This window comes from Salmo salar, chromosome 17 (assembly GCF_965601325.2).
Source record: "Salmo salar chromosome 17, fSalSal1, whole genome shotgun sequence".
Lineage (NCBI taxonomy): Eukaryota > Metazoa > Chordata > Actinopteri > Salmoniformes > Salmonidae > Salmo > Salmo salar.
In genome coordinates, this window is record NC_138307.1 from 44,073,670 (window position 1) to 44,086,618 (window position 12,949).

Below are 12,949 nucleotides of genomic sequence, written 5' to 3' on the forward strand. Positions count from 1 at the left end.
TACAGTCCAAACACATAGCTGTGCTTGTTTTAACGTGGTGCCTCTGACGCGGAAGTTACAATCCAAACACACAGCTGTGCTTGTTTTAACGTGGTGCCTCTATCGCGGAAGTTACAATCCAAACACATAGCTGTGCTTGTTTTAACGTGGTGCCTCTATCGCGGAAGTTACAATCCAAACACACAGCTGTGCTTGTTTTAACGTGGTGCCTCTATCGCGGAAGTTACAATCCAAACACACAGCTGTGCTTGTGTAACGTGGTGCCTCTGTCGCGGAAGTTACAATCCAAACACACAGCTGTGCTTGTTTTAACGTGGTGCCTCTATCGCGGAAGTTACAATCCAAACACACAGCTGTGCTTGTTTTAACGTGGTGCCTCTATCGCGGAAGTTACAATCCAAACACACAGCTGTGCTTGTGTAACGTGGTGCCTCTGTCGCGGAAGTTACAATCCAAACACACAGCTGTGCTTGTTTTAACGTGGTGCCTCTATCGCGGAAGTTACAATCCAAACACATTACATGGAATTCTGTGGTTAACCTTCCAACCTTCTAATGTCAAAGGCACAATATGGGCGATGTTTAAACAATAGGCTTGTTGTAGCTGATGCTTTCACAGTTGGGTTATATTATATATCATTTGAAAGGTAATTTCATGACCTTTCAGAACCACTTGTCAAACTTGGTTTAAAACGTATCAATGTTTTTCCTTTTGTTCCTGTCCTCTGGTGAAATCCCTATGGGACAGATGTATGGGATGGAGGGATAAAACAACGCGTTATCACATACATACTACCATCGCTGCACTGCTGTCACACATTTCACAACTCTAGGGCACATAGAGCTTCAAAAAAATCACTATGAGAAATCGTCTCCCCAAGTGAGCCTGACCCTGGCTGATGGACTATACACGTTATATTGTGTGTTGCTGACAACTGCCTCAAAGTCCAATAGATTTCAGGCATTGTTTTTGTTCTGTAACTGAAAATAATCCGTTCCGTGACTGTTAAACCCATATAGACCGGTGGGTTTAGACGGTCTGAAACGCAGCCCCAGTCCGCATGGAAACCACCGCACTGTTATTTATACCGTAAATCTCGCCCCGCACACGCGCGCCTTGGTCGGTGCAGATCATCTGCACCACGCGCCCTAGCAACTGCAGCATCAGCACGAGCCGCGCGGTGACTCGCTACGACAAAAGCCACACACGGGATCCGCTGTGACGGTCTCTCTCCGTTCTGCAAGCAAAGGATCTTCCAGCCCTGTTATTTCCCTGATATTCTCCGCGCTAATCTGCAACGTGGATCCTCGCTATCTGAAATATTTTACATCATTTTCATCGGATGATATATTTTCACCATCACGACAAAAACGGACTGCTCATTGATCAACAACACCGCGCGTTTCAGCAGGCGGGCTACAGCAACGCCCATAGCAACTTCTCTATGCGCATCCTCGAGCCATCTGTTCATTACTGCTTGTTTGTGTCTGTCGTCTACGTCTCCGACATCTCTGCTCCGCTGTCGCCTTCTCCCGGTTCCTCTCCCGGTTCCTCTCCCCAGATCCCCCCAGTCTCGTCTCCAGATTAGCGGCAGGTCTCATCTCTCGCCTCGCTGCTGGGCACGTACCCTCCATCACAAGGCCTCTTCACAGGTGAGCCAATCGCTGGATCTGATTATCAACCGGATAATACTACCGGTAATGAATGCACGGCTCGGCATTGATCATACATTTATCATTTCTCTTCTCTTGATCGTGGCTGTGTGTCCTTAATAGTGATGACTACTGTAACATGTTGTTGTTCCATGTTTAAGAGTGTGGTCCTGCAGAGAGAGAGAGGGGGAGAGAGAGGGGAGAGAGAGAAAGAGAGAGCACATTGTGGGCATCTGGTTTGTGTTTGGATCCAGATATGCAGTATGAAGTGCCCTAGTCCCATAGCAACAGTGATGCTTGGTTCTGAGGGAAAGGGAGGGCTGTACTGCCAAATATAGCTTCTCTGCTGGACCAGCTCTCTCTCTTGTGTTCGGGTTCATCTGAGCAGCATGACAATCATAGCAGACCCAGCTTGTTTCTTCATTGAAACAGGGTTGAGGAGACAGGGGGTGGAGGAGACAGGGGGTAGAGGGGACAGGGGGTCGAGGGACAGGGGGTAGAGGGGACAGGGGATAGAGGGACAGGGGATAGAGGGACAGGGGGTAGAGGGACAGGGGGTAGAGGGGATAGGGGGTAGAGGGGACAAGGGGTAGAGGGACAGGGGGTAGAGGAGACACGGGGTAGAGGGGACAGGGGGTAGAGGGGACAGGGGGTAGAGGGGACAGGGGGTAGGGGGACAGGGGGTAGTGGAGACAGGGGGTAGAGGGGGTAGAGGGGACAGGGGGTAGAGGGTAGAGGGACAGGGGTAGAGGGACAGGGGGTAGAGGAGACAGGGGGTAGAGGGGACAGGGGGTAGAGGAGACAGGGGGTAGAGGGGACAGTGGGTAGAGGAGACATGGGGTAGAGGAGACAGGGGGTAGAGGAGACAGGGGGTAGAGGGGACAGGGGGATATCTGGGGACAGGGGGATATCTGGGGACAGGGGGTAGAGGGACAGGGGGTAGAGGAGACAGGGGGTAGAGGAGACAGGGGGTAGAGGGGACAGGGGGTTGAGGAGACAGGGGGTAGAGGGACAGGGGGATATCTGGGGACGGGGTAAAGGGACAGGGGGATATCTGGGGACGGGGTAGAGGGACAGGGGGTAGAGGGGACTGGGGGATATCTGGGGACAGGGGGTAGAGGGGACAGGGGGTAGAGGGACAGGGGGTAGAGGAGACAGGGGGTAGAGGGGACAGGGGTTAGAGGGGACAGGGGGTAGAGGAGACAGGATAGAGGGGACAGGGGGTAGAGGAGACAGGGGGTAGAGGGGACAGGGGGTAGAGGGGACAAGAGGATATCTGGGATCAGGGGGTAGAGGGAAAGGGAGTAGAGGAGACAGGGGGTAGAGGGGACAGGGGGTAGAGGGGACAAGGGGTAGAGGGGACAGGGGGTAGAGGGACAGGGGGTAGAGGAGACAGGGGGTAGAGGAGACAGGGGGTAGAGGGGACAGGGGGTAGAGGGGACAGGGGGTAGAGGGACAGGGGGTAGAGGAGACAGGGGGTAGAGGGGACAGGGGGTATAGGGGACAGGGGGTAGAGGGGACAGGAGGATATCTGGGGACAGGGGGTAGAGGGACAGGGGGTAGAGGGGACAGGGGTAGAGGGACAGGGGGTAGAGGGGACAAGGAGTAGAGGGACAGGGGGATATCTGGGGACAGGGGGTAGAGGGACTGAGGGTAGAGGGGACAGGGGGTAAAGGGGACAGGGGGTAGAGGGGACAGGAGGATATCTGGGGACAGGGGGTAGAGGGGACAGGGGGTAGAGGAGACAGGGAGTAGAGGGGACAGGGGGTAGAGGGACAGGGGGTAGAGGGGACAGGGGGTTGAGGAGACAGGGGGTAGAGGGGACAGGGGGTAGAGGGGACAGGAGGATATCTGGGGACAGGAGGATATCTGGGCACATGGGGTAGAGGGGACAGGGGGTAGTGGGACAGGGGGTAGAGGGGACAGGGGGTAGAGGGACAGGGGGTAGAGGAGACAGAGGGTAGAGGAGACAAGGGGTAGAGGGGACAGGGGGTAGAGGGGACAGGGGGTAGAGGGGACAGGGGGTAGAGGGGACAGGGGGTAGAGGGGACAGGAGGATATCTGGGGACAGGGGGTAGAGGGACAGGGGGTAGAGGGGACAGGGGTAGAGGGACAGGGGGTAGAGGGGACAAGGAGTAGAGGGACAGGGGGATATCTGGGGACAGGGGGTAGAGGGACTGAGGGTAGAGGGGACAGGGGGTAAAGGGGACAGGGGGTAGAGGGGACAGGAGGATATCTGGGGACAGGGGGTAGAGGGGACAGGGGGTAGAGGAGACAGGGAGTAGAGGGGACAGGGGGTAGAGGGACAGGGGGTAGAGGGGACAGGGGGTTCAGGAGACAGGGGGTAGAGGGGACAGGGGGTAGAGGGGACAGGAGGATATCTGGGGACAGGAGGATATCTGGGCACATGGGGTAGAGGGGACAGGGGGTAGTGGGACAGGGGGTAGAGGGGACAGGGGGTAGAGGGACAGGGGGTAGAGGAGACAGAGGGTAGAGGAGACAGGGGGTAGAGGGGACAGGGGGTAGAGGGGACCGGGGGTAGAGGGGACAGGAGGATATCTGGGGACAGGGGGTAGAGGGGACAGGGGTAGAGGGACAGGGGGTAGAGGGGACAGGGGGTAGAGGGACAGGGGGTAGAGGGGACAAGGAGTAGAGGGACAGGGGGATATCTGGGAACAGGGGGTAGAGGGACAGAGGGTAGAGGGACAGGGGGTAGAGGGGACAGGGGGTAGAGGGGACAGGGGGTAGAGGGGACAGGAGGATATCTGGGGACAGGGGGTAGAGGGGACAGGGGGTATAGGAGACAGGGAGTAGAGGGGACAGGGGGTAGAGGGACAGGGGGTTGAGGGGACAGGGGGTTGAGGGGACAGGGGGTAGAGGGGACAGGGGGTAGAGGGGACAGGAGGATATCTGGGGACAGGGGGTAGAGGAGACATGGGGTAGAGGGGACAGGGGGTAGAGGGACAGGGGGTAGAGGGGGTAGAGGGACAGGGGGTAGAGGAGACGGGGTAGAGGGGACAGGGGGTAGAGGGGACAGGGGGTAGGGGGACAGGAGGATATCTGGGGACAGGGGGTAGAAGGGACAGGGGGTAGATGGTCTGTATGATGGCTAAGGGTTTATATGGCTGGTTGGATGGTCTGTATGATGGCTAAGGGTTTATATGGCTGGGTTGGATGGTCTGTATGATGGGTTAGGGTTTATATGGCTGGGTTGGATGGTCTGTATGATGGCTAAGGGTTTATATGGCTGGGTTGGATGGTCTGTATGATGGCTAAGGGTTTATATGGCTGGGTTGGATGGTCTGTATGATGGGTTAGGGTTTATATGGCTGGGTTGGATGGTCTGTATGATGGCTAAGGGTTTATATGGCTGGGTTGGATGGTCTGTGTCATGGCTAAGGGTTTATATGGCTGGGTTGGATGGTCTGTATGAGTTGGATGGTCTGTATGATGGGTAAGGGTTTATATGGCTGGGTTGGATAGTCTGTATGATGGGTTAGGGTTTATATGGCTGGGTTGGATGGTCTGTATGATGGCTAAGGGTTTATATGGCTGGGTTGGATGGTCTGTATGATGGGTTAGGGTTTATATGGCTGGGTTGGATGGTCTGTATGATGGCTAAGGGTTTATATGGCTGGGTTGGATGGTTAGTGTGTATTGTATTGATGGTTTACATCAGTGGGGCACCTGCCTCAGTCTGAGCATCTCACAGTAGAATGAGCTTTAGCATAGGCCTGTGGAGGGTTAGGGATTGGACAGACAGACAGAGGGTCAAACCATCTGTCTAGCTGGCCCAGACCCTATCCCCAGCCAACAGATGCTTATAGGGTCGCTCTGGGCTCTGGGTAGATAGGCTTTCTGTTGACATAGCTAATGTTTGTTTACTAACACAAGGGCTGTTTACAAACAACTCTTTGCTAATTTGTTAGAATGAAATGTATTTCTTATATTCCCCTCTCTTCTTCTCCTCCTGTCTTTCTGCAGAGAGCAGCTGATTCAGCACCTCCCACTTCCTCTGGCTCCTCCCAGCTGTGGCCCCTACTTGGCACGCTCCCTGGCTCTTACCTGATTGGTCCCCGGCCTCAGGACGGAAGCTACGCCCACCACACTCCCTGCATGAGGGACAAGGCCACTCAGGTGAGTGTGTGTATGAGTGTGTGTTTGTTTGTATGCGTGCGTCTCACCTGTCTCTCTCTGTGGTGTCAGACCCCCAGGGCCTGGGCGGATGAGAGGAGGCGGGGTAGCCACAAGAGGTCGGCCTCCTGCGGGAGCACCGACCAGCTGAAAGAGGTCAGTCACACGGTTCAGCCTCTGCCTTTAGATAGTGACAACGTAGTGGCAACGTAGTGACAACATAGTGACAACATAGTGACAACATAGTTACAACATAGTGACAACATAGTGACAACATAGTTACAATATAGTGACAACATAGTGACAACATAGTTACAACATAGTGACAACATAGTTACAACATAGTGACAACATAGTTACAACATAGTGACAACATAGTTACAACATAGTGACAACATAGTGACACTCCACATAATGACAACATAGTGACAACATAGTGACTCTCCACATCTTAGTGCTTAGATAACGTCCTACCAATATACCCCCTAACCCAGTAACTCTTCCCTCCTCCAGATTGCTAAATTAGATAACAACATCCTACCAATATACCCCTAACCCAGTAACTCTTCCCTCCTCCAGATTGCTAAATTAGATAACAACATCCTACCAATATACCCCCTAACCCAGTAACTCTTCCCTCCTCCAGATTGCTAAATTAGATAACAACATCCTACCAATATACCCCCTAACCCAGTAACTCTTCCCTCCTCCAGATTGCTAAATTAGATAACAACATCCTACCAATATACCCCCTAACCCAGTAACTCTTCCCTCCTCCAGATTGCTAAATTAGATAACAAATCCTACCAATATACCCCTAACCCAGTAACTCTTCCCTCCTCCAGATTGCTAAATTAGATAACAACATCCTACCAATATACCCCCTAACCCAGTAACTCTTCCCTCCTCCAGGTTGCTAAATTAGATAACAACATCCTACCAATATACCCCCTAACCCAGTAACTCTTCCCTCCTCCAGATTGCTAAATTAGATAACAACATCCTACCAATATACCCCCTAACCCAGTAACTCTTCCCTCCTCCAGATTGCTAAATTAGATAACAACATCCTACCAATATACCCCCTAACCCAGTAACTCTTCCCTCCTCCAGATTGCTAAATTAGATAACAACATCCTACCAATATACCCCCTAACCCAGTAACTCTTCCCTCCTCCAGATTGCTAAATTAGATAACAACATCCTACCAATATACCCCTAACCCAGTAACTCTTCCCTCCTCCAGATTGCTAAATTAGATAACAACATCCTACCAATATACCCCCTAACCCAGTAACTCTTCCCTCCTCCAGATTGCTAAATTAGATAACAACATCCTACCAATATACCCCCTAACCCAGTAACTCTTCTCTCCTCCAGATTGCTAAATTGCGACAGCAACTCCAGCGCAGTAAGCGCAGCAGCCGTCACCGCAGGGACAAGGACCGCAAGTCCCCCTTCAACGGTAGTCATGCTGCCATCATCCAGTCACAGGTACCCTACCCTGAGCCTAACCCTAACCCTAACCATCATCCAGTCACAGGCACCCTACCCTGAGCCTAACCCTAACCCTAACCATCACCCAGTCACAGGTACCCTACCCTGAGCCTAACCCTAACCATCATCCAGTCACAGGTACCCTACCCTGAGCCTAACCCTAACCCTAACCATCACCCAGTCACAGGTACCCTACCCTGAGCCTGAGCCTAACCCTAACCATCACCCAGTCACAGGTACCCTACCCTGAGCCTAACCCTAACCCTAACCATCACCCAGTCACAGGTACCCTACCCTGAGCCTAACCCTAACCATCACCCAGTCACAGGTACCCTACCCTGAGCCTGAGCCTAACCCTAACCATCACCCAGTCACAGGTACCCTACCCTGAGCCTAACCCTAACCATCACCCAGTCACAGGTACCCTACCCTGAGCCTAACCCTAACCCTAACCATCACCCAGTCACAGGTACCCTACCCTGAGCCTGAGCCTAACCCTAACCATCACCCAGTCACAGGTACCCTACCCTGAGCCTAACCCTAACCCTAACCATCACCCAGTCACAGGTACCCTACCCTGAGCCTAACCCTAACCATCACCCAGTCACAGGTACCCTACCCTGAGCCTAACCCTAACCCTAACCATCACCCAGTCACAGGTACCCTACCCTGAGCCTCATTCTATCTACTCCTTCCCCTAACCTTTAGTTACAGAGAGCACCCTAACCTTTAGTTACAGAGAGTACCCTAACCTTTAGTTACAGAGAGTACCCTAACCCTAACCTTTAGTTACAGAGAGTACCCTAACCCTAACCTTTAGTTACAGAGAGTACCCTAACCTTTAGTTATAGAGAGTGCCCTAATCTTTAGTTGTAGAGAGTACCCTAACCTTTAGTTACAGAGAGTACCCTAACCTTTAGTTACAGAGAGTACCCTAACCCTAACCTTTAGTTACAGAGAGTACCCTAACCTTTAGTTACAGAGAGTACCCTAACCTTTAGTTTTTTATTTATTTTATTTTTATTTCACCTTTATTTAACCAGGTAGGCAAGTTGAGAACAAGTTCTCATTTACAATTGCGACCTGGCCAAGATAAAGCAAAGCAGTTCGACAACATACAAAAACACAGAGTTACACATGGAGTAAAACAACATACAATCAATGATACAGTAGACAAAAATAAGACTATATACAATGTGAGCAAATGATGTGAGATAAGGGAGGTAAAGGCAAAAAAAGGCCATGGTGGCAAAGTAAATAAAGTATAGCAAGTAAAACACTGGAATGGTAGAATTATAATTTGAAGAAAGTTCAAAGTTAAAATATAAATAATATGGTGCAAAGGAGCAAAATAATAAATAAAATAAATAAATACAGTAGGGGAAGAGGTAGTAGTTTGGGCTAAATTATAGATGGGCTATGTACAGGTGCAGTGACCTGGGAGCTGCTCTGATAGCTGGTGCTTAAAGCTAGTGAGGGAGATAAGTGTTTCCAGTTTCAGAGATTTTTGTAGTTCGTTCCAGTCATTGGCAGCAGAGAACTGGAAGGAGAGACGACCAAAGGAGGAGTTGGCTTTAGGGGTGACCAGAGAGATATACCTGCTGGAGCGCGTGCTACAGGTGGGTGCTGCTATGGTGACCAGTGAGCGGAGATAAGGGGGGACTTTACCTAGCAGGGTCTTGTAGATGACCTGGAGCCAATGTGTTTGGCGACGATTATGAAGCGAAGGCCAGCCAACGAGAGCGTACAGGTCGCAGTGGTGGGTAGTATATGGGGCTTTGGTGACAAAACATATGGCACTGTGATAGACTGCATCCAGCTTGTTGAGTAGGGTATCGGAGGCTATTTTGTAAATGACATCGCCGAAGTCGAGGATTGGTAGGATGGTCAGTTTTACGAGGGTATGTTTGGCAGCATGAGTGAAGGATGCTTTGTTGCGAAATAGGAAGCCAATTCTAGATTTAACTTTGGATTGGAGATGATTGATGTGAGTCTGGAAGGAGAGTTTACAGTCTAACCAGACACCTAGGTATTTGTAGTTATCCACAAATTCTAAGTCAGAACCGTCCAGAGAAATTATGCTGGACAGGCGGGCAGGTGCAGGCAGCGATCGGTTGAAGAGCATGCATTTAGTTTTACTTGTATTTAGGAGCAGTTGGAGACCACGGAGAGTTGTATGGCATTGAAGCTCGTCTGGAGGGTTGTTAACACAGTGTCCAAAGAAGGGCCAGAAGTATACAGAATGGTGTCGTCTGCGTAGAGGTGGATCAGAGATTCACCAGCAGCAAGAGCGACATCATTGATGTACACAGAGAAAAGAGTTGGCCCAAGAATTGAACCCTGTGGTACCCCCATAGAGACTGCCAGAGGTCCGGACAGCAGGCCCTCCGATTTGACACACTGAACTCTATCAGAGAAGTAGTTGGTGAACCAGGCGACGCAATCGATGGAGAAACCAATGCTACTGAGTCTGCCGATGAGGATGTGGTGATTAACCTGTCTAGGCTAGGCGGGACGAATTCGTCCCACCTACGTAACAGCCACTGCTATCCTGTGGCGCGATTTTCAAAACCTTAAAAATCCTATTACTTCAATTTCTCAAACATATGACTATTTTACAGCCATTTAAAGACAAGACTCTCGTTAATCTAACCACACTGTCCGATTTCAAAAAGGCTTTACAACGAAAGCAAAACATTAGATTATGTCAGCAGAGTACCAAGCCAGAAATAATCAGACACCCATTTTTCAAGCCAGCATATAATGTCACCAAAACCCAGAAGACAGCTAAATGCAGCACTCACCTTTGATGATCTTCATCAGATGACAACCCTAGGACATTATGTTATACAATACATGCATGTTTTGTTCAATCAAGTTCATATTTATATCAAAAACCAGCTTTTTACATTAGCATGTGACGTTCAGAACTAGCATACCCCCCGCAAACTTCCGGGGAATTCGCTAACATTTTACTAAATTACTCACGATAAACGTTCACAAAAAGCATAACAATTATTTTAAGAATTATAGATACAGACCTCCTCTATGCACTCGATATGTCCGATTTTAAAATAGCTTTTTGGTGAAAGCACATTTTGCAATATTCTAAGTACATAGCCCAGGCATCACGGGCTCGCTATTTAGACACCCGGCAAGTTTAGCACTCACCATAATCATATTTACTATTATAAAAGTTTGATTACCTTTTGTTGTCTTCGTCAGAATACACACCCAGGACTGCTACTTCAATAACAAATGTTGGTTTGGTCCAAAATAATCCATCGTTATATCCGAATAGCGGCGTTTTGTTTGTGCGTTCCAGACACTATCCGAAATAGTAAAGAAGTGTCGCGCGCATGGCGCAATTCGTGACAATAAAATTCTAAGTATTCCATTACCGTACTTCGAAGCATGTCAACCGCTGTTTAAAATCAATTTTTACGACATTTTTCTCGTAGAAAAGCGATAATATTCCGACAGGGAATCTCCTTTTCGGCAAACAGAGGAAAAAATCCCAAAGGCGGGGGCGGTCGGGGTCACGCGCATAAGCCAGTGTCCCTTGATCGGCCACTTGAGAAAGGCGATAATGTGTTTCAGCCTGGGGCTGGAATGACGACATTCTGTTTTTTCCCGGGCTCTGAGAGCCTATGGAAGACGTGGGAAGTGTCACGTTAGAGCAGAGATCCTTAGTAAATGATAGAGATGGAAAACAAGTTCAAGAAATGGTCAGACAGGCCACTTCCTGTAAAGGAATCTCTCAGGTTTTGACCTGCCATTTGAGTTCTGTTATACTCACAGACACCATTCAAACAGTTTTAGAAAATTTAGGGTGTTTTCTATCCATATGTAATAAGTATATGCATATTCTAGTTACTGGGTAGGAGTGGTAACCAGATTAAATCGGGTATGTTTTTTATCCAGCCGTGTCAATACCGCCCCCTAGCCCTAACAGGTTAACAGAGTCAAAAGCTTTGGCCAGGTCAATGAATACGGCAGCACAGTATTGTTTCTTATCGATGGCGGTTACGATGTCGTTTAGGACCTTGAGCGTGGCTGAGGTGCACCCATGACCAGCTCTGAAACCAGATAGCATAGCGGAGAGGGTGCGGTGGGATTCGAAATGGTCGGTAGAGAGAGTACCCTAACCCTAACCTTTAGTTACAGAGAGTACCCTAACCTTTAGTTACAGAGAGTACCCTAACATTTAGTTACAGAGAGTACCCTAACCTTTAGTTACAGAGAGTACCCTAACCTTTAGTTACAGAGAGTACCCTAACCCTAACCTTTAGTTACAGAGAGTACCCTAACCTTTAGTTACAGAGAGTACCCTAAACTTTAGTTACAGAGAGTACCCTAACCTTTAGTTACAGAGAGTACCCTAACCCTGACCTTTAGTTACAGAGAGTACCCTAACCTTTAGTTACAGAGAGTACCCTAACCCTAACCTTTAGTTACAGAGAGTACACTAACCTTTAGTTACAGAGAGTACCCTAACCCTAACCTTTAGTTACAGAGAGTACCCTATCTATTAGTTGCAGAGTGTATCCTCATCCTAACAGTATGGTAGACATGCTTTCTCTGGTTGTTTCTCAGTATTCATACTGCCGTTCTCCACATTCTGATGCTCCGAGTCCATTCTCCTACCATATTCTTTTGAGTACGTTCTTGTCAGGATGAGAGTGTGGAGAATGTATAAAACGATACATTTGAGAAGCTCTCGCACTCCACCTCGTGTATTATCTCACGCTGCATCTCCCCATTCACTGAACCTTCTTCCCGCAACGACAAAGGCAACAATAGAGACCAAACAAGAGACATACAAAGTAAACGTTTTACTGCATAATAATCAGCTGGAAATGTGAATCGTAATAATCTAGCTAGCCAGCTAGTTAAACAGGCAAAAACAACCTGAAACTAATGTTATGCAAGGGTTATGGTTAAATATGTAGATTTACATTTTTGTGGGTAGCTACCAATTGTTCGTGGGTAGCTAGCTAGCCACCTAGCCCTACAGACGGCGGCAGTGTAGCCTAGTGGTTAGAGCGTTGGACTAGTAACCGAAAGGTTGCAAGAACAAATCACTGAGCTGACAAGTTAAACATCTGTCGTTCTGCCCCTGAACAAGGCAGTTAACCCACTGTTCCTAGGCTGTCATTGTAAATAAGAATTTGTTCTTAACTGACTTGCCAAGTTAAATAAAGGTAAAAAAAAAAAAAATAGACTTACTATGGACTTCCCCATTCCCTGGACAACAATGACAATAGAGACGAAACAGGATATACACAAAGCAACCATTTTACTTCATAACTATCAGCTAGCTATATGTGAATCGGAATAATGTACCTAACCAGATAGTATAACAGGCAAAAATGACCTAAAACTAATATTATGCAAGATAGATGTAAATTCTTCATGGGTAGCTAGCTAACAATTCTTAGTGGCTATCTGGCTAGCTAGCAGTACTAGTAGCTAGCCAGTTAGCCCTAATGACTTATTATGGGCTTGCAGTCTACAGCACGAAGGCAGGTAAACATGCCAAAATTAACACAGCATGTATTTATCAACGTAGCAAGATGATAAAATATTGTAGTCAGGCAACTTCTAAGATGTGAATAGGCAACATTTCATTCTGAAATCAGGGTTGTATTTTCTCTCACATCAGC

At 48.8% G+C, this 12,949-nt stretch overlaps 1 protein-coding gene across 1 annotated transcript in view; it reads left to right on the top strand.

Moving 5' to 3' along the window:
* Nucleotides 1-1,352: 1,352 nt before the first annotated feature.
* Nucleotides 1,353-12,949, top strand: part of LOC106575892 (protein FAM117B) — a gene marked incomplete at its 5' end in the record, with an annotated part of 23,420 nt that continues 11,823 nt past the window's right edge. Inside the window, 4 exons of the mRNA XM_045699656.2 lie at nucleotides 1,353-1,652; nucleotides 5,637-5,789; nucleotides 5,859-5,942; nucleotides 7,167-7,280. Coding sequence (XP_045555612.2) covers nucleotides 1,353-1,652; nucleotides 5,637-5,789; nucleotides 5,859-5,942; nucleotides 7,167-7,280 — 651 coding nt within the window. The remainder of the gene's footprint in view (nucleotides 1,653-5,636; nucleotides 5,790-5,858; nucleotides 5,943-7,166; nucleotides 7,281-12,949) is intronic.